The 20,987-nt window shown below is 36.4% G+C and overlaps 5 protein-coding genes across 11 annotated transcripts; 1 reads left to right on the top strand and 4 right to left on the bottom strand.

The window, feature by feature from the left end:
- The first annotated feature begins 83 nt into the window (after nt 1–83).
- LOC103855570 (acyl-CoA-binding domain-containing protein 6) lies at nt 84–3,114 on the top strand. 2 transcript variants are annotated; one of them, XM_009132575.3, is made up of 14 exons: nt 84–196; nt 338–516; nt 582–659; nt 730–834; nt 899–965; nt 1,057–1,118; nt 1,196–1,335; nt 1,434–1,560; nt 1,632–1,746; nt 1,837–1,925; nt 2,016–2,099; nt 2,185–2,511; nt 2,591–2,650; nt 2,764–3,114. In XM_009132575.3, the coding sequence occupies exons 2-14, from the start codon at nt 406–408 to the stop codon at nt 2,908–2,910; spliced, it is 1,512 nt and encodes a 503-aa protein (XP_009130823.1). In that variant the 5' UTR covers nt 84–196; nt 338–405; the 3' UTR covers nt 2,911–3,114. The 2 variants fall into 2 exon arrangements, with proteins under 2 accessions (XP_009130823.1, XP_033145040.1); XM_033289149.1 differs by having other exon boundaries at nt 131–196; nt 379–516.
- Nucleotides 3,115–5,754, bottom strand: LOC103855569 (NAC domain-containing protein 78). 2 transcript variants are annotated; one of them, XM_009132573.3, is made up of 6 exons: nt 5,426–5,754; nt 5,082–5,359; nt 4,808–4,999; nt 3,952–4,530; nt 3,753–3,873; nt 3,115–3,669 (listed from the first exon to the last, which is right to left on the bottom strand). In XM_009132573.3, exons 1-6 carry the CDS (start codon nt 5,589–5,591, stop codon nt 3,302–3,304), a joined length of 1,704 nt encoding a protein of 567 aa, XP_009130821.2. In that variant the 5' UTR covers nt 5,592–5,754; the 3' UTR covers nt 3,115–3,301. The 2 variants fall into 2 exon arrangements, with proteins under 2 accessions (XP_009130821.2, XP_009130822.2); XM_009132574.3 differs by having other exon boundaries at nt 3,753–3,870; nt 5,426–5,753.
- A 526-nt stretch (nt 5,755–6,280) lies between these two features.
- Nucleotides 6,281–8,741, bottom strand: LOC103855568 (zinc finger protein ZAT5). Its single transcript, XM_009132571.3, has one exon. It carries the CDS (start codon nt 7,501–7,503, stop codon nt 6,424–6,426), a length of 1,080 nt encoding a protein of 359 aa, XP_009130819.1. The 5' UTR covers nt 7,504–8,741; the 3' UTR covers nt 6,281–6,423.
- Nucleotides 8,742–10,030: 1,289 nt separating this feature from the next.
- On the bottom strand, nt 10,031–16,685 carry LOC103855566 (salicylate/benzoate carboxyl methyltransferase). 4 transcript variants are annotated; one of them, XM_009132569.3, is made up of 5 exons: nt 12,488–16,685; nt 12,258–12,390; nt 11,021–11,416; nt 10,687–10,944; nt 10,031–10,585 (listed from the first exon to the last, which is right to left on the bottom strand). In XM_009132569.3, the coding sequence occupies exons 2-5, from the start codon at nt 12,306–12,308 to the stop codon at nt 10,238–10,240; spliced, it is 1,053 nt and encodes a 350-aa protein (XP_009130817.1). In that variant the 5' UTR covers nt 12,309–12,390; nt 12,488–16,685; the 3' UTR covers nt 10,031–10,237. The 4 variants fall into 4 exon arrangements, with proteins under 4 accessions (XP_009130817.1, XP_033145076.1, XP_009130816.1 ...); XM_033289185.1 differs by having other exon boundaries at nt 12,258–16,685; XM_009132568.3 differs by lacking the exon at nt 12,488–16,685 and having other exon boundaries at nt 11,021–11,411; nt 12,258–12,343.
- A 647-nt stretch (nt 16,686–17,332) lies between these two features.
- LOC103855564 (SHUGOSHIN 2) lies at nt 17,333–20,465 on the bottom strand. 2 transcript variants are annotated; one of them, XM_009132564.3, is made up of 15 exons: nt 20,173–20,463; nt 19,874–20,034; nt 19,731–19,768; nt 19,542–19,650; nt 19,413–19,436; nt 19,252–19,323; nt 19,139–19,180; nt 18,993–19,047; nt 18,875–18,917; nt 18,610–18,786; nt 18,393–18,497; nt 18,206–18,310; nt 18,027–18,107; nt 17,853–17,942; nt 17,333–17,754 (listed from the first exon to the last, which is right to left on the bottom strand). In XM_009132564.3, exons 1-15 carry the CDS (start codon nt 20,216–20,218, stop codon nt 17,478–17,480), a joined length of 1,425 nt encoding a protein of 474 aa, XP_009130812.1. In that variant the 5' UTR covers nt 20,219–20,463; the 3' UTR covers nt 17,333–17,477. The 2 variants fall into 2 exon arrangements, with proteins under 2 accessions (XP_009130812.1, XP_033145042.1); XM_033289151.1 differs by having other exon boundaries at nt 18,875–19,047; nt 20,173–20,465.
- Between the last annotated feature and the right edge of the window lie 522 nt (nt 20,466–20,987).

Here is a 20,987-nt window from a genome sequence, read left to right as displayed (position 1 = left end):
ATATTTGCCGAACCACCCCGTTCTTGTTGAATTTAATAATTACTGAAAGTACCAGAAACTTATACAATTTACGGAAATGCCCCCAAATTATCATATACTCGAAGATGATTCAATCTCACTCCCACATTCCTTTCACCTTCTCCGGCTCCGATACCATTCGCTCTCTCCGGCGGCTCTGCCTATCGCCGCCATTTAGGTCTACCTCCGTACCTTTATTTCTCCGTTATCTCTTAATTAATGTTCAGATCTCATTGTGATCGCATTGTTCCCCCCTAGTCTGATCTCGTATCTACTCGATTATGAATTTTCCTAATTCGATATCAATTCGTTAAATCAGATTGAGATCGTAGCTCATCTCATAACTTATCTAAAAATTAGAAGACTTAGAAGCTGTGACGTGTGGCAATGGAAGAGATCAGGAAAGAGATAGACGTCGGTGACTGGCATTCGAATCTCCCCCACGACGAGTGGACGCCGCTCACTGTTCCTGGCTCACGAGCATCGGCTCGGTACAAGGTGGATTTGATCGATTCGTTTGATTTGATTGGAGATTTATTATGCTTATTATCTGGAAAATGCAGCATGCGGCGGTGGCTGTTGATGAGAAGCTCTACATTGTCGGTGGAAGCCGTAACGGCCGATACTTATCTGATGTCCAGGTTAGTTTATTTCTCTGTTTCCTTTATCTTTTTCTTTAATGGATCTGTGTTGATTTGTTCAATTTGTCAGGTGTTTGATCTTAGAAGTTTGACTTGGGATAGTTTTAAACTGATAACTGGAGACGGTGATGGTAGCTTAGGGGAAGCTTTTCCTGCTATTTCAGATCACCGCATGGTTAGTCCTTTACATGCAGGAGACTTTTTTATTCATACTAAAAGTTTGTGAAAAATATTGGCAGATTAAGTGGGGAAACAGGCTTCTCCTGATCGGTGGATACTCCAAGAATCAATCAGATAACATGTCAGGTTAGCTTCTTGCTTTCTTGATGTTCTGTGAGATGCAAAAGAAGGAAGAAAAGGTAATGTGTTATAGAGTTTGATAATTTTTTCCTTACAGTGCGGTTCATTGATTTGGAAACGCATCTGTGTGGAGTCGTTGATGCCTCCGGGAATGTTCCGGTAAGGAAACTGTTGTCTGAACTGGTCCGTACACATTTTATGTTACGGCTAGTTATAATCCTTTTGTTGTTTTATAGGTATCACGCGGTGGACATTCCATTACGCTGGTAGGTTCCCGAGTTTTTGTGTTTGGTGGGGAAGATAAGAAAAGGAGGCTCCTGAATGATCTGCATGTTCTTGATCTCGAGACAATGACTTGGGATGTGGTTGAGACATCGTAAGTTTATTCAACTAGATTTATGTTTATTTATGTTTTAGTGCAGTTATTTTCTTGCTGGTCTTAGATCTTAAGTGTGTACTTTTCTTGTTTGATAGGCAGACACGCCCAGTTCCCAGATTTGACCACACAGCTGCTACGCATTCCGATCGTTACCTTTTGATTTTTGGTGGTTGTTCTCATTCTATCTTCTTTAATGATCTTCATATCCTCGACTTGCAAACTGTAAGCACTTTTCGGGAATTTTATTTATCATTTTCATCATGTTTCTGATAATTATCTTACATACGTCGCAGATGGAGTGGTCACAGCCTCATGTTCAGGGAGATGATGTAACTCCTCGGGCAGGACACGCAGGAATAACCATTGACGAAAACTGGTTTATAGTTGGGGGTGGTGATAACAGTACCGGTAAATGCACTCAAGATTACGCCTAACAGGCTTTTGCAGTTAATACTCCGCATGCATCTCTCCTCTGTGACTCTTTTCTTCCACGTGCAGGTTGTTTAGAGACACTTGTTCTAAATATGTCGAAGCTGGTTTGGTCTACATCAACACATGTAGGAGCAAGGCATCCACTTGCTAGTGAGGTTGATAAACTAATCCGGAATTCAATTTTTTTTTTTTAATTTCTTTAATGTCTGAGCTTTTTATGCATTGCTGTATTATGTAAACTGCAGGGTCTTAGTGTGTGCTCAGCATCAGTATTTGGAGAGAACATCTTAGTAGCTTTTGGCGGCTATAACGGGAAGTATAACAATGATGTAAGCCCATAGACAGCTTACACAAATCATGCCTTAGTCATATGTCTTATCCATTATATTCTCGACTCTTGTCTTCTTTACGCAGATATTCGTCATGAGACTAAAGCCCGGAGAACCATCCTCGCATCCCAAAATCTTCAAGTCACCAGCAGCCGCTGCAGCTGCGGCCTCTGTCACTGCTGCTTATGCCATAGCCAAGTCAGATAGTTCAGACTTTCCTCCACCACCTGCAAACCCAACTCTCAACGGAACAGGAAACAGCTTCTCTGGGAGTAATATCAGAAACACAATCGATTCCATTAAAGAAGAAAAAAGAACTCTGGAGTCATCTGTTGCAGAAACCCAAGTAGAAAACTCGAAGCTTAGGGAAAAGATAGATGAAGTTAATAGCACCCACGCTGAACTATCTCAAGTTCGTACCTCTCAACACTCTCAAGTGAAATGTTATCCCCCTTTTGTGTTAGATTCACAATCTTTTCACATTATTGCAGGAACTCCAATCTGTACAAGGTCAACTTATCTCAGAGAGGTCAAGATGCTTTAAACTTGAGGTATACAAAAGCCTCCTTCTATCTTCACAGTGTGCTTAAGTTTTCGCCTTTTGTCTCTCTTTTCCAAAATCTCCAACTCAATTGCGAATTCTCTCTCTAATGGAATGTCTCAGGCACAAATAGCAGAACTGCAGAAAGCATTGGAGTCAGGACAATCCATTGAAGCTGAAGTTGAGATGCTTAGAAAACAGAAGTTAGCAGCGGATGAAAGAGAAGACGGGACCGTGAAAAAGCAAGGCTGGGGCTGGGGTGCTAGGTAGAGATCCCACTCAATACATACATTTGAAGAATGCTCAACGTTCGAATCCAACATTGGTTTATAATACTACTTTTGAGAGTGAGAGTGTGGGGATATAAGTTATTTTTTTCTATCTATTACAAAAGATTCAGAATCAATTTGTTTGTTATGAATGTGTTTTTTTTTTCACCCTCATCTTAAATAAAGAACTACATTTTGCTGATAATTCCAGTTTGAAACGTTTAAAGCCAATTGATAATTATGTTCTTATTTCTGGAAGTTAAACCAGAAACTGTAAAGAGAGTTCAAACTACACAAAATCCTTACACGAAAGATAAAATATTGGGGGCAGCAAAGCATTGCCAAAGTAAAGCCTATAAATAGTTGGGCGAGGTACAACTTTTTGATGTTAATCACCGAGCAGAGACCATGGTTCCTATCTTGAAGCTAACGGAGAGCAGGAGAATCCATAAGCAAAGGAAGATCAACATGGCTCTTGTCGCTGGAACTCCTCCTGTCTTGTTTACAGAGGAACTCATCCCATCATCTCGTTGGACCGAGCCGAAAGAAAGGACTACGTTGAGGTTATTGTTCTTGTCATATGACCAGCCCATATCCGCTGCTAGATTCATGTTTGATATTCTGATTATACCTGCAGTAACGTGAACCGAACCTGAAGATTGTCCTGCGTGTAGCCGGTCCTTTGTTTGGAACTGGGAAGCAAATGAAGATGTTGCTCCACACATCTGGCTCGCCTTCTTGAGGAAAGGGTACTTCGAAGCTGCATGATTTAGTTTCAACAGGGTTAGAACCAGTCATCAAATGCTTTGTTTAACAAGGAATGTATGAACATCTGAGCGTTACCTGAATCGAAATCCGTGACATCCGCATCATGCTTTGAGGTAGATCCTTCGCCACTTTCATCTTTCTCCACCGCCTCTTTGCCTTGTGCGACCTCCTTCTCCAAGTCGCCAGAGGAAGGCTGCTGTCGTAAAAGTAAGTTAGAAAGGACTTACACATATAAAGAAAAACTAAAGCAAGTCAAAAGGAAGAAGACTCTTACTATCTGCTCAAGGCCGCCTTCTTGTTCAGGAAGCGCATCTTCAGATCCCAACAATTGAGAAACATCGAGAGTTAAATTCTGACCGTCCTCATCGCCAAAGAAGTCAAGATAATCTTCAAAGTCAAAATCATCCGGTAGAGCATTGCCGAGATCATTCCCTTCCAGGTACAGACCATCAGTGAGTGGAAGGTTGTTGCTAGGGTCGATGAACGACTCGTCAGGCATATAGTTGGTATCATCAATAGGAATGTCGCTGTAGCAATTCTCAGCCGCAAACACATTACTGTTGGACGTTTCCAGATTCACCGCGTTCTCATCATGCACACCACAAACATTTTGCTCATTAGGAAACAGAGAACAAGGCTGAATGCTACCGTCCCGAATGATAGGCTTCTGATCTTCCCCAAACGTTTCAATTGTCTGTCCAAAGCAACCACCAGAGTCAACAGCAAAGTTTCCTGGTTGAATGAAGTTTCCAGAGTCTGAGTAGTTTCCTGACTCAACGTTATTGCTTGATTCTCCGTGGAAATAATTAGGATCAACAGGAATAGCATCATAGACCACCAGATTATCAGGCTTCTGCGAAAGAAAATCAAATTCAGTCCGACATTCACACAAAATAAATGCCATCAATGCATCTTAACAATAAGATAATGTAGAAATTCAAACCTAAGCTAACTAACATACATCCCTAATCTATAATCTAAACAGTTATCATGTTCAGCATATGCTATAACCCCACACCATTTATTCTAACCGCATCGCTAAACACTCTTACACTACGCATAGATCATAAATAGATATAATTTCCAGACTTGTTGAAGAAATAGCTAAAGCTACTACTTAATACACAAACCTCTTCAAACTCGTCGATGCCGAGATAAACATCATCATCAAAACCCAACCCTTCACTAAGAGCCTCTTGTTCTGGCACAAACGTCATTTTATCCTCTTCCCACTCCTCCTCAAGATAAGGAGCACCGTACTGCTCCCCATTCTTAGGCCCCGTACCACTCTTCTGGAATATCCTACACAGCACAAACGCATCCTACACAAACAGACTCAAACAAAGTCAACAACTCAAATCCATAAAATTTCTAGATCACAATAAAAAAAAAAGGAATCTTTACTTGTGGGGCACCAGTTCTCTTCAACTCCTCATCAGTAAGACGATACTCATGCATAACCCAATTAGTCCTCTCACCACGTGGAGCTCTCCCCTTGTGATAAACAAGCGTCTTCTTCATCCCCACGGCTCTCGAGCCATTACGAATCTCCCGATCCTTCCCCGTCGTCTTCCAGTATCCTTTCTCCGTCGCACGATTCGTTTTCGATCCATTATTGTACTTCTTATCCAGCATACTAAAGAAGTACCACTCCAAGTCTCTACTTTTCAGCTTCGACTTGTCTACAAAACCCAATCGAATCAAAACCTAATTCAAGATTGAGCTTAAACCAAATTCGATTATCTAACCTGGTAGATCCCAAGGCTCGGATTTGTACACATCCGTGACGGAGATAGCGTCGAGCTTGAAAGGTTTGTTGCAGACCTTGCGCTTCAGGTAGTAGCGAACGAGCTCCTCGTCCGTCGGGTGGAAACGAAACCCGGGAGCTAGCGACGTGGCTGAGCCGCGACCCATCGATTGGCGAACAAGAACTCGAGAATTTTAGGGTTTTGCCGATTCTGGGTGAAATTAACAGATTAGGAAAATTAGGGTTTTGAATTGGGGGAAAATTGGGGGAAGGCGATTCACGAAGACGTTGTTATGAAGCAACCGTAAAGAGAAAGGGAAGAAGCACGAAGGTGAGGTTGGAGAGATGTTTATAGTGACGGTACGTTGATATTTTGATTCGCGACGGCGTTCTAGTTAGGTGACACGTCAACACGTTTCTTAATATTTGTGATTCTAGAAGTTTCCGACGTGTTGTATAGGTCGTTGGGACGCTTATCTGTTTTTTCACGCTATTTATGATTCCAAACGGGTTATGAATCAATAAATTATGGGCCAGATCATAAGCAGAGAGGCCCATAGTTTTCTGGCATCAATTGGTGGTAATAGTTGAAAAACTGAACAGCATGCAGTCTTCACAGTAAATACCAAAACAGCATACACTTCTAATCTTGAAAAGCAAATACTGTCTTGAGAGATACTTTGACGTTGGTGAAGCATCCATCTCTTACAAATTGTTGGCTTACAGAAAAAAAATGATAAAAAATTAAAGATGAAGTGAATATAGAATATAGATTTATCTGATCAAAATCATTAAAGAACGTGACATCAATAGACAATATTTATACTTTAGTATATACTGGTCTGAAAACAAAAAAGACAGAAGAAAGAATCTCGCAAGTATTTAAAGAAGCAAAGAATCGGTTACAAAAAAAACGTTAGATATATAATAAATTATCACTTTCCTAGTAAGTCAAAAAAGAAAATAATATGTTCTTAGATTGTGGAGTATCATGATAAATCAGTAATAGCAATCCACCAAAGTAGGAGCAGACAAGACAAGAGACACTTGTTCTTCTCTTTGTTTTGTCTGTTGATGTTCTTGTTCTTGTTCGTGTTTTTGCTTCAAAGTCAAGCTCAACCCGTTGACCCGATTCTCATCTTCCGGTGCGGGTAGATTCAGATCCAAATCCAGTGACACGACCATCTTCTTAGCTTTCTTTGCCTCTGGCATCACCAGATGATCTTGACCCTCGGATATTTGATCATACGACATGGAAGACAATGATAACTCCGTGTTGGCCGCAGCCGCGGCCACCGTCACGATGGGAGCTGGTGCCGCAGCCACAACCACCGCACCTCTATGCCGTCTCATGTGGCCACCTAAGGCTTGTCCTGACGTAAACTCGGCTCCACATATTCCACATTCATGAACTTTATTGTTACCTGCCTTTCCGTAAGCAACAAGCGACCTATTGTTATTGTTCTTGTTATTGTAAATATTTGTGAGTGAAGCGGCGTCGTTTTCGTAGATACTCTTCTTTACGTCAAGGTTGGAGTAAAAAGAGGTGGCTCTAGGTTTCTTATGGCTAGCTCTATGGCCGCCTAGAGCCTGAAAAGAAGGGAAGGTCCGGTCACATGTTTTGCACTGATAAACGTAGTAACCTGATTTGCCACCACCGTTTGATGAAGAAGTCTCTAGAAACCTCCTGCTGCTAAATCTATACGTGTTATTATTGTTTATTTCTTGGTGAGGTATCTTGAGCTGTTGGTTGTGTTGAGGGAAAGAGTGTCCCTGGGAAAGGAGTATCAAACAATTGGCTATGTCTTGATCTTCCTCGTCTTCTTCGGCCTTCAATGTTGGGTTGTTGTTAGAGGACCAAGAGGCTGATGAAGATGAAGACGTGATCACACCATCTTTTTTGCGGTTTGCTACATCATTTTCCTTGGAATCAAGAACGTTGGATACTTCTTCTTCAACTATAGGAGGGGATACAGAGAAAGGAATAGGAGACTGTGGACGTTGTCGCTTTGTACGCTTCCCTTTAAGGATCAATGCTTGCTCTTTTGAGGCCGCTATCGCCTCTTCAAATGCTTCCATTATTCTGATGTTCAAGAAAAGAGAAGAGGAGTTGTGTTGTTGGTTATGAAGATGTTAAACTGATGTATTATATTAATGTGTTAAGAGGAAGATGTGTGTGAGATGGAGAGAGATGTGTGGAGAGATGGATACATAAATAGTGAGTGATATAGAAAGAGAGGAGTCAAAGAGAGACACCACCACATATATAGCAAAAATGTACGAGAAAAGCTTTTTAAGTGTGTGAATATGTTTGGACTTGTCTTTTTGTAGCCTCTAAAATTTTAGTAATTCTGTTATTGTCTCTCTTCTACCATTTTTCCAACTTGGCAAACTAATCACAATACAATGAGATAGAGAGAGAGTAACCATTTGCAACAAAATGTACAATTTTAGACAATGTATATAGTAATATATGTTTGTTCCAGTTCATTATGCGTTGTTTAACTCTGTATAACGATTTAGTGTGTGTGTATGTGTGATGATGTGATCATACATCAAATAGTTTGGTTAGTTTTTTTCTTTTTGTTAAAGCTGTTTTTTAGTGTTACAAAAAAAAGAAGAAGTTAAAACTGGTTTTCACTTTGATGAGTTAATTTACATAAATTTTATGAATCACTTTGAAATAGAAATTAAAAGACAGATGACCTCATTAAGTATATCTAATTAGATTATTCAACATCACTCTGAAATAGACATTAAACGATAAAATAAAATAAAATAAAATTTCTGTTATTTGATTAAAATTATTTCTTATGGTTATATTATGTAATGTAATTGGATTATATGTGTTTCAGAAAAAAAAATGGGATTATATAGGATAGGAATCTTTGATATTCGGAAAGGGAAAAAAAAAGATTTTGTATTGTAGAAGCTTTTTCAAATCTTATGGAAAGGAAAATCATTTAAGGAAATAAAGAAAACTAATGACCGACATATTCTTAATCTTAATTAAATAAATTTATGTTATTTGATTAAAAATATATCTTATGGGTATTTAAGAAATAACGTGAAAATGGTATTTAAGAAATAACAAAAATGAATGACCGTTAAAATTTTATTCTTAATTGAAATCCATGTTATTTGATCAATTATAATTGTTTTATTGTGGGAGGGGGAGAGGGGTGGAATGTAGATATGGAATCTTCAAACTTAAGCAAAATGAAAAATTGAGTAATAAAAAAACCTCTAGCCAACATATATAATATCATTTTATATATTATAACAAAAACACTTACTCAATATAGATGAAAACAAACTACACATCTGATTCAGATTTCTATTGTGAAATTTGTAGGTCAATTTTAATTGAACCACAACAACAACAACCAAAAACAGATATTAAAGTTTATAATCTTCATCAAACAATGCAATCATACACCTGCATGAAAGAGTATTAATAGGCCGTAAGATTCCAATCATATCTTTTCACCAAAGGTAAACCATGGGGGTCTTGTCTAAAGTAGATCCCATCCTCTCTTCCTATCCAATAGGTGTATCCCACATACTTACTCCACGTAGATCTGTATGCCTCAAACACTTGTTGAATCTTATAATCAGGTCCTTGCCCCATATGACACCAGAAGAGCGTCGTGTGCCAAAGATTATCCCTGAATTTATATTCTTGGCTTTGGCCGACGGCCAAATAATGGTCACCAAGGTCGTCGTCCTTGGATTTACAATGTATTGCGAGGATTTTGTTGTTCAGCTCGTTCGTGAGAACGAGAGTTTCTTTTTCGTCTACTATCTGTCCGATGCATCTACTAAGAAGAATGAAAAAGATGATGAGATTTTTCATTTTGTTTTTTTCTGAAACCAAACCTCTCTTTAACTTTTTGTAAAGAGATTATATATATATATATATATATCCATCTTAGATGGTATTCATACACATTTTCACGCTGAGATTCCTCCTTTCTTATTGTTACCAAATGATATTCTGCAACAAAAATTGATGAAAATGGTAAAATAATTATTCTATTTCTTATTTCAGTTTCTTCTTATCTTTATCTTTATAATATAACTTTGACCAACAATATTTATCTAATCTTTTAATCTTATTTTGGAAGTGTATTTAGTCTAATTTGACCAGCAAGACTTAACCATTTCTGCTTAATTTGACAAACCAGATTCTATAATTTGGTTTGACAAAATACAAAATTGTAGATTTGTAACTTACACAATCGGTTAAGTAGAAGGGGAACGTCAAAGATAACATAGAATTGGTATACAAAAGCATGAAGTAAGCTTCGGAACAACAATTTTGAATATTAAGAACATAAGAGGCCAAGAGAATGCTGGAGATTCAGCCGTTTCGCCGCATCTTCACTTTAAGTGAGACTTCTTTTATGATTGGCCTTTCTCTGCTGCATGTCTTGATGGGCTTCCCACATATGTTCTTCTCATATTCCTTCATTTTTTTCAGCTCTAGGCTTGTTCTTTGATTCTCTTTCATGATCCCCCTTAGATACCCTTGATGGTAAAAGATCAAACTCTTGAACCATGTTGATGCACAGAGATAGGTCTGTTTATCTACTCTAGATGGGTGTAAAAAAAAATTATCTAGATGAAAACCTCTAGTTACAGAATCTAGATGAAAACTTAATTAGCCTAGAAATTCAATTTATGTCTTTATGGACTTAGATGATTTATATATTCTTTAAACGCAGGAATTCATGCATGATCGACGATATACTTTTAAAATATTAACCATTCACATAGCTCGCCAAGACTAAACTTTATTACATAATAAAAGTTATTTGCGAGTCAATGAAACAACTAGACTAACGGTCGTTTTGTTTCTGCAACCAGCATGTTGAGACACATGATGTGCGAACTTGCCAAACAATCTATTGATAATGGCATTTCCAAAGTGAGCCACGAGCAATGGTTCGCTCACCGCTCTTATATAAACGGCTTCATTTTGCCCTGACTTACTTCTCTTTGACTGGTCTTGGTTACAATGGCCAAGATCATATTCATGTGCCTCTAAATCTTTGATTTCAAAGGAACCCTCTTTCCCTACTATTTCTTTAACTTCTTCTTTGCTAGGATCATAAAAAGGCATGTAGAACGAATCTACCATCGAAGCACTCACAAGACCCTACGAAAAAAAAGTAGATATATGTGAAACCAGTGTTTGAACATATATTCAAAATATGGAAAGACAAAAAAAGAACGTTTTTATTTTATTTTGATATATACCTCGATGACTAGGTCATGAAGAGATTTGGATAATAATGTCCAAAAGTGACAACAATCTCTATGCAATGGATTATCCATATTGTTTCTACCAATGAAAGTGAGAACCATACGTCCATTAGAAACCATTTCTTCAGAACGCAGTTTCAAAAATGTTGTGAAATCTCTTTGGAATTGTTTTAAGTAAGCCTTGTATGCACTTAGGGGACTTGAAGCTGTGATGTACACACTCATTTTGTTCTTTTCAAGTCCTTCAGGAACCTTACAATCAAATAGTTCCAACATTATAGCAAAATTTCGATACAGAATAATCAGTTTCTTTATAATGAAGCCATACCTTAGAGAGCCAATGGAGGCCATAAGAGGAATGTACTAAATGGAGACTCTTACGAGGGAAGAGCCTCGAGTAGAAGGAACCTGGTACTCCAGAAACGAAGTATGGTACTTTACTTGTGAAGTTCTTCTCTTTGAAGGAATGTATGAGTTTGAATGTCGTGTTAAAATCGTTATTAGGGAGATCGTTTAGACAACAATCTATTTCTGGTGGGTTTTGGTTCCACTTTTGACAGAACACATTGATTGTATTGATGATTTCAGACATTGCCAAGAACGTGTTCTGTCCTGAAGAGCAGCCCAAATCAGCTACTTTAATGTATTTAGGAAAGTTCAAGTCCATCATCAGCTCCTTTATGTTCTTAACCAAAACTGGCTTAGCCTTTGCTAACGCTCTTCTCTTAAAACACGGAATTTTTTGAATGAGTTAAGAAAAAGTTGAGCAATATAATAAAAACAAAAATGATGTGACTTTATAAAAATAATAAAGGGGGATTCTAACTGGTTTCCTTTGTAACAGCCTAACAGGTGTATAATTGAATTTAAGGCCATATTCAAGGATCCATTTATACTTGAATGATTGGTACCCATCTTGTTCATACATGGCCTACATTAATTAATATGTGTCCAGTTTATAGTGTAAAGTAACGAGTTGTGGTACTGAGGATATTCTAAAAATTATATGAAATCAAACCAAAGATAAATCGTAAATTATGAAGCAGTATTGAAATTAAATGTTTACAACCGTATCGGATATAATGTTTAGTAAAACCAATGTTTTAGGCGGTGGTTAAACGCCTTATAGAGCAATATTATGTTTTAGACGGGCCTAGACCGATTATTTAATAAAACAGTTTGAAAAATTGTTTCCTTCACGTCCGATTTGCCGATTAAGCACCGCCTAGACCAAATTTTAGAACTAAACCAGAAAATTTTGTAAGGCTAATCATTTAATCACCATCATTATTTATGCACAAAACAACAATTTTAAAAAAATTATACTATATCATAAAAATTAAATTAACTGATACTGATTTTAGTAATTATTTCGTTTATATTTTTCTACAAACATAACATATAACCAAAATAATTTTGTATAAAAGAAAAAATGTAGTCATAATCCAGCAAATTGTATTATAAACAACAATTAAACCGAATCACCCAATGCGAGTCTAAATTTATTGATCAACCACCATCTACATAAAGCATTAAATTTTGTATCTGTAGAGGGAAGGAAAAACCTGAAGAAGAGAATTTGTCGAGTAGCTGTTGGCTCCCTCTCCTCCGCTCATACATAGAGCACTCACAAAAGAGTATTTGCTACTTCTCTCTTCATCGCCGCTACTCGACTCGTTCTCAGTCTTATAATCACATCTGCATGTCATACATAAAGAAATACATATAGAAGGTGCATGAATACATCTATGTAAACATAATATATACAATCATATTATGAATTTGAGAGAAGAACCTCGAGGAATGAGTGATCTGGATGAATCTTGATCGAATCCATATTTCTCGCAGTATTTCAAGGAGAGAAAAACGAGAGTTATTACAATATGTTATGTTGTGTAGGGTGGTGACACCTTGTTCACCTTATTTATAGAAGTGGGACATATCTAGAACGTGAAACACGTTGAGTTGTCGTAAAATAAACTCCAATAATTAGTCTTTACCCAATCTGTATAGAGATTTTTGGTTGTGATTTTCGTGACGTTCTGAAATATCATATAGCATCTGATTACAGTCATATATAGAGAACCAAAAGAAAGTGCAATATGGCATTGGTTGTAAAGTAGAATTATGGTGAAGATCATGAAGCATAATTATGACGCCCCATGATATTCTCAAAGAAACCATGATATTCTCGATGATATAAAATGTACCGGTTTTTAAATAACTTGTTGTAGACATGTGCTTGTCGTACTCGAACTTTCCTCGAAAATAAAGGGTTCTCTGCTGTGGAGATTCCATACGACTGTCTTCGTTTGGTTTTGTTGTACTTGTATTGTATCTCTTGATTTTCTTTAAATTTTTTTTACTAATTAATTTTCTTTTAATATTTAATATTCAATTTGCTTTATCCGAATTCGAAGGCCCCATGCAAAGATTGCGGAGCCATCTATTAGGAGACTTAAATGATGATCCAAAGCAAACGTATCAATAAATACATGCCAAATGCCGCTATGTCTTGTTTCGTATGGCAATACCACCACTAGCTTTTATTAGAACATACTATAATCAATATTGCAAAAAAAAAAGAAGGGAAACCCAATGCACATGCATGTTACTGACAGAATATTATGGAACATAGCATTTTATTGCTTTACTTGTTTTGCTAAAAGAAGATATGCTCAAAGTCACTCAACCATTCCTGATTCAACTCCGCGTTTTCGAAGACTTAATCACCTGCGATTTTAAATGGACCATATATATTACTCATTCCGTTTCATTATAAGTGTCATTTATACACTTTTTACACATATTAAAAAAATGATTGAAATGTATTTATGTTTCATTGATTACATCTAATTGACCAATAATATTTGAGATAAATAAATTTATTTATTAGATCAATGCATTTTATAATTAATATTCAGTTGAAAATAAGTAAAAATTGTATTGGAAATCTAAAACGACATTTTTTGAAAAAAAATCTAAATTGACATTCTTTAAGAAACAGAAGGAGTATATATTCTTTTGCAGAAAATATCAACAATATGCTAGCTAACACTTCAATATTGGAAGACCAAAGAGAACGTTAAACATTTTATCAAAGGTAATTAAAATCCATTCGTCTAGAAAAGAAGTAAAACGACACCGAATCTAATCAATGGGAAAGAGTCAAAAGTGATTGGCTGAAAACAAAATATAAGATTAGTTATTACACGATTTGTATTTATAAATCAATTAATAATTTTAAATCAATCATGGAGATGATGATTTGCATGCATTTAGTAAGCTGATGAAAGCTGATCTACCTAATCAAATCATATATGACTCAAAAACATCTCAATAGTGGTTGTATCTCTTAAAACATTATCTAGTGATTCTTATCTTCTTATAGTTCCTACTAGGTGATAACCCGCGCCCTGCGCGAAGCGAGGAGATTATTAAAGTATTATAACTTTTAATATGTAGACATAATAAAAGTTAAAGTTATAGTAAGAAAAATATATGTAGGAAAGTACGGATTATAGCTAAGAATTTTAGTATGTCAATATAAATTTATATGCGATGGCCATTAAAATTAAATTGTATATTTGTTTGCATGCGGGTAAATTATAAATATAATATTAAATAAAACATAAGCAATAGTCTAATAAAATATAAAAGAAACAATGTATAAAAAAACAAAAGAAAATTAAAAATAGAGACAAAATAACTGCTGTCAATAATGCCTTCAGAAGTCTTCGTTTGCAATCCTATTATGAGCAATAGCAAAGAGATCATCTAGAGAATTTAAAAACATTATTAAAATGATGAGAAATTAATACCGTATACCAGTTGCCTGATTTATAAATTGTGTGATGCCTGGACGTGAAATAGATAAGGAAAATCAGTGATGGTCACGCAAAAAATATTTCAGAAATATTCCCCTATCGATTAAGGTAAGTTTTTCAATTCTTTGAATTTTGTTTCCTTGATTACGTACACAATTCAATGGTGTTTCCAAAATTGAATTGTGGCCGGTGCTATGTTAATATTTTTGAAGCACTAAGTGATGAATTGAATCGAAAATATCATAAAACGATTTGATATGAATATTCGTATAGGTTATGATATGAACATTATGATAAACAATTCTATATTAGTTTTGTGTCTAACATAGTTTGCTTGTTGCAATATTAGTTTTATGATTTTTGATATGAACTTTAGATGTACCAAGTACTGATACAGGTTAAAGAACTTAGTTGTACCACGTTTAAAATTACGAAAATTGTACTAAAGCGTACATGACTTTAGATGAGACACTTATTTTGTTGCCTTATCTAAATGAAACACTTCCAAATTTTCGAACATACCATAAAATCTCTCTTAGGAAGGAGTTAATATGCTGCCTTATTTAGATCCCCGTTTTTTTTTTGAATTCAAAATGTAATCAAGTGTAAATGTAATCCGAAATCATATAGTATAATGTAATGACCAATGTCATTTGTTTGTAATTTTTCTAGTTCATAAAGGGTTTTTTTAAAAAGTAAGTGAGAATGCATGTGGTGATGACACCTAGGAAATGGCACCAATGTAATAAACACATGAGGCCAAGGTTTATTTCTATCAATGCTCCTCCTTTAATAAGAAAGGGATTCTTTTGAAAAGTACCATTCATTCAATGATTAATCTTATTCCCATTTCCAAAGGAGACACCATTTGAGTTTTACAATTAAAAATATTCAGAGAGTGAACATTATTTAATATATATCAGCAAAGAATATAAGCCCTAGTTTTTCAGGATGTGATGAGGACCATCCCACACATATTTCTCATGGGAGAAAAATAGATTACATCTAGCAATGATTCACGAGCTTTGCCCCCACGAATCTTCATATGCCACAAACACTTGTTGATGTTAAAAATTAGGACCCTGTCCATTTTACACGAGTAACGCGCCGTTCCGATTTTGTTATCACCTAATGTAAACTCGTACGCTTCGCCGATTTTCACAATCTTCTCGTCGTCTCCGTTGTCACAACGAAGTTACGAATCTTTAGGAGTTTGTTGTTTTCCAACTGGTTGCTTATCATGGCTTTACTTTCTCATTTATGGAAACCATTGCTTAAGCTGATGACATATGCCTCAGAATATCGCAATTATCAAGAGATTGTTCTTTTTTTTTTGTCTGCTATATCTGAGACTTGGGAGATAGACTAAATCTATAGGAATTTTTTTTTTATCAAGCCTAAATCTATTGGATATATTCGTGGTTTACGTTTCAAAACTGTACATATATGTTGTGTATTTATATTTCACGTTTTTGTTCATGAAGTACATTTTTTACATTCTTTATTTCATTATTTGTATCAAAAAAAAGTTGACACAGCATGTGGAATGACTGATTAACCAAACAAGGAAACATTGACCAAAAAGTATTTCTTATGGTTATTTGTGGCATGTAACAGAACTAAATATGATAGAATCTTTGATTATGAAAAAAAAGAGGATATTTTGTTCTGGATTGTATAAGACGTTTCATATCTTGTAATAAGGTAAACTCTTTTAAGAATAAATAAAATTAATGACCAACAGATTCTCAGTTTTGATTGAAAATATGTTATTTCATAGTGCCTCAGTTTTCAATCTCTCATTTCTCTCAATCCTTGTTTGAGATATTATTCCTCTTTAGCAGAATTGAAAATTCTCAACGCTTTTCACCTATAAAATTTTTCCCCTCACCATATTTGATTTTGATTAAACGTAATATTTAATTTCTGTCAATAACAAAACCTCTAAACTAAATATACAATATCATGATTAATATCATTTTTATATATCAGATAAAAATATATACACACCATAGATCTGAAAAGAAAAAAACTAACCACACATCTGATTCTGATTTCTATTGTGAGATGTATAGGTCAGTTTTATTGAACCACAACAAAAACATAGATGCAAATGTGTAATTTTTCATCAAACAATGCAAGCATACACCTGCATGAAAAAAGAATAGGCCATCTTTCTGATCAAGGTGCCGTATGATTCCAATCATATCTTTTCACCGGAGGTTTATAACCATAGAGTTCGTCTTCTCTAAAGTAGACCCCATCCTCTCTTGCTATCCAAAAGTACGTTGGATCCAAGTGTCGTTTCCACTTAGACCTGTATGCATCAAACCTTTGGTGAACCCTATAACTAGGTGCTTGCCACATATTACACCAAAATAGCGTAGTTTTCCAAACGTTATCGCTGAATTCGAAACGCTTGCTCTGGCCAACGCGCAAATCATGGTCGCCAAGGTTGTCGTTTTTGGATTTACAACGTATCGCCAGGACTTTATTGTGCAATTCGTTCACGAGCACGAGTTTAATTTCTCCTCCTATTGTATGCTCGATGCATAGACTAAAAAGAATCAAAAAGATGAAGAGATTATTCATTTTTTTTTTTTGGGAACGAAACTTCCCTTTTTATTGTAAAGATATATTTCTCCATCTTGGTGTTATTTATACACGTTTTCATACTGAAAACTCCTTCTCTTTTATTGTTAGCGATTGACATTCAACAAGCAAAAATAGGAGAAAATGGTTATGATATTTTGTTCTTTATCTTATTTTTAGTAAACATTTTTGTAGTCTTCTTTTTGAAATTTGTTTCTATATATATTCTACGTGATCTTTATATAGCAGGATAAGAAACGTATATGTAGAGAGAAATTAGAGCACACATAATCATCTAAAATATCGGTGAAACAAGAAAAGTAAAAAGTGTTTTTTGCCGCACTATAAGTAAGCTTCTTAACAACTTTAGAAGTTTCGCCGCATTTTCACTTTTAGTGAGACTTCTCTGTATGATTGGACTTTCTCTGCTGCATGTCTTGATGGCCTTCTTGCCACAGATGTTCTTCTCATTATTCCTTCGGCTTCTTCAGCTCTAGACTTGTTTTTTGATTCTCTTTCTAAGTCCCCCTGAGACGCCGTTGATGGTAACAGATCACACTCTGTCACTATATCTTTGATGGCTCCATTGGTGTCTGAAGCTGTCTGAGATTTACCCTTTGTTGATTGCATTCTCGTCGAGACTCTGGCGAGAAACACCAGAAAGATAACAATCACATTACATCACTGAGACTCTAAACTCGTCAGCGGAAGTGCATGAAGTTCAACAGTCACTTAACAAACCTGCGTTTCCCGTTTGTATTTTTTGTGTCATGTCTGCTTTCAGATGGTTCTTCTACAGCTTCGGAACTTGATCCTTCGCTTACTAAGTTTCTGAAAACGCAAGTGGGTTTAGCTAACACAATGCTGTCAATCAACGTGGTAAAGAACAAACTAAAACGGTATGTTTCAACAAACCCTGCATCATCAGCATTCAAGGTTTCGGTCACTTCCGGTTCTTGGAAATCAAACATTGAAGACTGTTGTCTTGAAGAGACTCTGCCCAGTTATACAAGAAATTAGTGACCTCTACTGCATCGTTTTTAGTGATATCCATACAGGCTATTACTTGTAAATAGGAAGTTAAGCTAACAAACCTTCTCCTCTTGGTCGTCTTCCTGACTTCGCCCCTCACATGGAAGCTTTTACATGGTTCAGCTTCTTCGGGCCTTAACCGAGCAGACCGTCTTCTCAATGAGAGCCTGCTCGAAACGGAGACAGTGTCAGTCCAATACGCTATTTGTCAATTCATAGTTTACAAAAACTACTAACTAAGTAACTAACCTTGCTATTTCTTTAGTTTCTTTGGCATTATCCATCACAATTAGTGTTTCCGTTTGTTCAGTTTCTTGAACAGCAAACCTTGCAGATGTCCTTCGTAAGCATTGCCTATGACAAAACAACCAGACAAACTAATTAAACCCCAAATAAGATACTATTGTCTTCCCATTGTTTTGGAAGATATATGAAAAATGTGATTCTCGGGACTGAATATAAGAACCTCTTGCTACGCACACTGGCCTTTACGGGGTTGGCTGCATCAAGAACAAACTTCTTGTTGATAGTATTGCCAACATTTTGGTTTGCCCCTTGAGAGACAACCCCCTTTTCAATGTCACCTTCAGTCTGACAGGTCAGTTCGGGGATAACAGTAGTATCTCTGACTCCAGAAACTTTCCTACAAATGAAACAATACCAATTCAGGTTTGTTTGACTGCCAAAAGCTTTCTAAGAAAACATGGATTACACATGAAGCAGATTTGAACCTTTTAGTGTTTGCGTTCTCTTTAACGATAGAGCTTTCTGAAGCTGAAAATGAAAGGATATAGGATAAGTATGCCAAAAGGGTTTCTGAAGCTGTAAATAAAAAAAAAAACAGATAACCTTTTATCCTTGACGTTCGCTTTCTCTTGGTGTATTTCTGATTCATATCAACCCCCTGAAAGGGTTTGCAATCCCCATCAGAAACGTTTGATGGAACCTTGACAAAGCCAAATAGCGTGAAAACAATTATCTTATCAAGTAAGCACCTTATGTTTCGAGGGGTGATGAGTACATGGAGGTTCTTGCTCCTGAACGAAATCAGATGAATGAGTTTATAACTATAACCAATGGGAATATACAGAATGAGTAGATGACTTGCCTCAAGCTGCATTTTCTTCCTAACCCCGAGTAATACATTCTTGCAGCCAAGTTCATGCTGAAGCAGCTTCAGCTGAAAACGTACATACACAATGTCATTTGAACGAAGAAATTGTCAAAGCCTCGTTTTGAGCAACTTCAGAGTTCAAGAAAAAAACATACTCTGTCTCTGTTTGTATTGAGTTCCTGCCACGAAAAAAAAAGACCCATACTTTAATCATAAAGAGTTACAAAGACTCTCACAATCATCTCAAGAAACTGAAGCTTATAGAAAAGATTGGGAGTCCCCACCGCCAACATATGAGTGTTCGCCTGTGCAAGATGCATATTATTCTCCTGCACTTTCCGTAAGTTGATCTTCAGTTTCTGAAACTCAACACCGCTCAGCTCGATTATCTTACTGAAGCCACAACACAAAACAAAAATACAAATATCAAACTCACAAGCCAACACACTGTAAAGAAAAAACAAGATGGTTACTTTCTGTGAGCTAGAGCTTTCATCAATGTCATGTTTTCCTGCAAAAAAAAAAAAAAAAAAAAATCAATAAAGCAAACCAAATCAGCAAAACACTTAACCGCCACGATTACAACAAAAAGATGAAAGTGAAAAAGGGAATATGCCTTTTGGAGCTTTTCAGGATAATCCTTGGAAGAGGAGAGCAGATTCTGTTGCTGATGCGTCTCTTCTGTGTTCAAGTTGCTTATATCCGCAAGTTTCCTCCTCTGTTCGCTGCTCATCACAACGCTCGCCGCTTTCCCTTTTCCTTTACGAATCGGAACCTCTGCCATCACAATTTTCACAACTGTGTTAGCGAAATCCCTAACGCTAATCTAACGAAACCCTAATTGAGCTCGCAAGCAAGTCAATTCCAAATGAATTGCAAAATCCGATGGAAGATGAGTAAAGATGGAATTGGAACCTTGAGGAGCGTGATTGTCATCTTCGAGAACCGTCACGGAGCTCATGGTGGAGGCGGCGATCGGGTTTTTCCGAATTTTGAATCGAGAGCGAGGGACGACGACGATTCACGACGGCTGGTTTTGAGGGTAAAACCGTCAAATTCTTATGCGACTCTGGTTAAACGACATCGTAATAGTATGTCGTTTTGGTTTACGTGATGTATTGTCCCTCGGTTTCCATTCTAACCGGATTGATTATTCGAATTGGTTAAATTTTATCCCATGATCATCACTCTGTTTATCTATTTTGAGCTGCTATAGAATTAGACAGTGTTCTAAAAATCAGTGTACATCCGCTTAGGCCCTCGCCTAGTCGGTAGATCACGTATGAACAAAATAATTTTTCAAACCGATCTTTCTAAAAAATCGGTCTATACGTTCAAAAAATCGATTTAAACGTTCGCCTAGACAATAATTTTCTATAAGACGCATAACTTCAGGCTGACGATTTTTAGAACATTAGAATTAGGCATTAACCATTAATTTTTTTTGGGTAACTAAAATTTTTCATAACTTTCCACAATTATTTGACATTTTAATCATCTTTAGTAGAAGAAAATTGAGCTTCAAAAAATAAAAATCAAATAAAATCTTATATTTCATTATCTATTCTGCATAGGCTTATACCACCAACTACTATTCAACATAACTGATAACACCCCAGAGAGAAACACCGCCGCCGTTAGGAGCATTTCAAGAGCTATGTTTCTCTGTATCATATTCTGAAGGCCTTCAAACACACACACACACAGAGAAGAAAGATAACTCATGTAGT

The sequence above is a fragment of the Brassica rapa genome, chromosome A03 (assembly GCF_000309985.2).
Source record: "Brassica rapa cultivar Chiifu-401-42 chromosome A03, CAAS_Brap_v3.01, whole genome shotgun sequence".
In the NCBI taxonomy this organism is placed as follows: Eukaryota; Viridiplantae; Streptophyta; class Magnoliopsida; order Brassicales; family Brassicaceae; genus Brassica; species Brassica rapa.
The sequence above is the reverse complement of the archived record's forward strand: the minus strand, read 5'-3'. Positions and strand labels throughout refer to the sequence as shown.

Excerpts from the sequence above, each read along its gene's own strand:
- LOC103855564 (XM_033289151.1), bottom strand. The coding sequence starts at position 20,218 with ATGAGCTCCGTGACGGTTCTCGAAGATGACAATCACGCTCCTCAAG. Across the intron at positions 19,437-19,541 it reads CGAACACTCATATGTTGGCG|GAACTCAATACAAACAGAGA; the intron begins GTGGGGACTCCC and ends TTTTCGTGGCAG. Across the intron at positions 18,498-18,609 it reads GCCAGTGTGCGTAGCAAGAG|GCAATGCTTACGAAGGACAT; the intron begins GTTCTTATATTC and ends GTTTTGTCATAG.
- LOC103855569 (XM_009132573.3), bottom strand. The coding sequence starts at position 5,591 with ATGGGTCGCGGCTCAGCCACGTCGCTAGCTCCCGGGTTTCGTTTCCAC. Across the intron at positions 5,000-5,081 it reads AGAGAACTGGTGCCCCACAA|GATGCGTTTGTGCTGTGTAG; the intron begins GTAAAGATTCCT and ends CTGTTTGTGTAG. Across the intron at positions 4,531-4,807 it reads GCATCGACGAGTTTGAAGAG|AAGCCTGATAATCTGGTGGT; the intron begins GTTTGTGTATTA and ends TTTCTTTCGCAG.
- LOC103855568 (XM_009132571.3), bottom strand. The coding sequence starts at position 7,503 with ATGGAAGCATTTGAAGAGGCGATAGCGGCCTCAAAAGAGCAAGCATTG.
- LOC103855570 (XM_009132575.3), top strand. The coding sequence starts at position 406 with ATGGAAGAGATCAGGAAAGAGATAGACGTCGGTGACTGGCATTCGAAT. Across the intron at positions 1,926-2,015 it reads GGCATCCACTTGCTAGTGAG|GGTCTTAGTGTGTGCTCAGC; the intron begins GTTGATAAACTA and ends TGTAAACTGCAG. Across the intron at positions 2,512-2,590 it reads CCCACGCTGAACTATCTCAA|GAACTCCAATCTGTACAAGG; the intron begins GTTCGTACCTCT and ends ACATTATTGCAG.
- LOC103855566 (XM_033289185.1), bottom strand. The coding sequence starts at position 12,401 with ATGACATGCAGATGTGATTATAAGACTGAGAACGAGTCGAGTAGCGGC. Across the intron at positions 10,945-11,020 it reads GCCTCCATTGGCTCTCTAAG|GTTCCTGAAGGACTTGAAAA; the intron begins GTATGGCTTCAT and ends TTTGATTGTAAG. Across the intron at positions 10,586-10,686 it reads TTCATGACCTAGTCATCGAG|GGTCTTGTGAGTGCTTCGAT; the intron begins GTATATATCAAA and ends TTTTTTTCGTAG.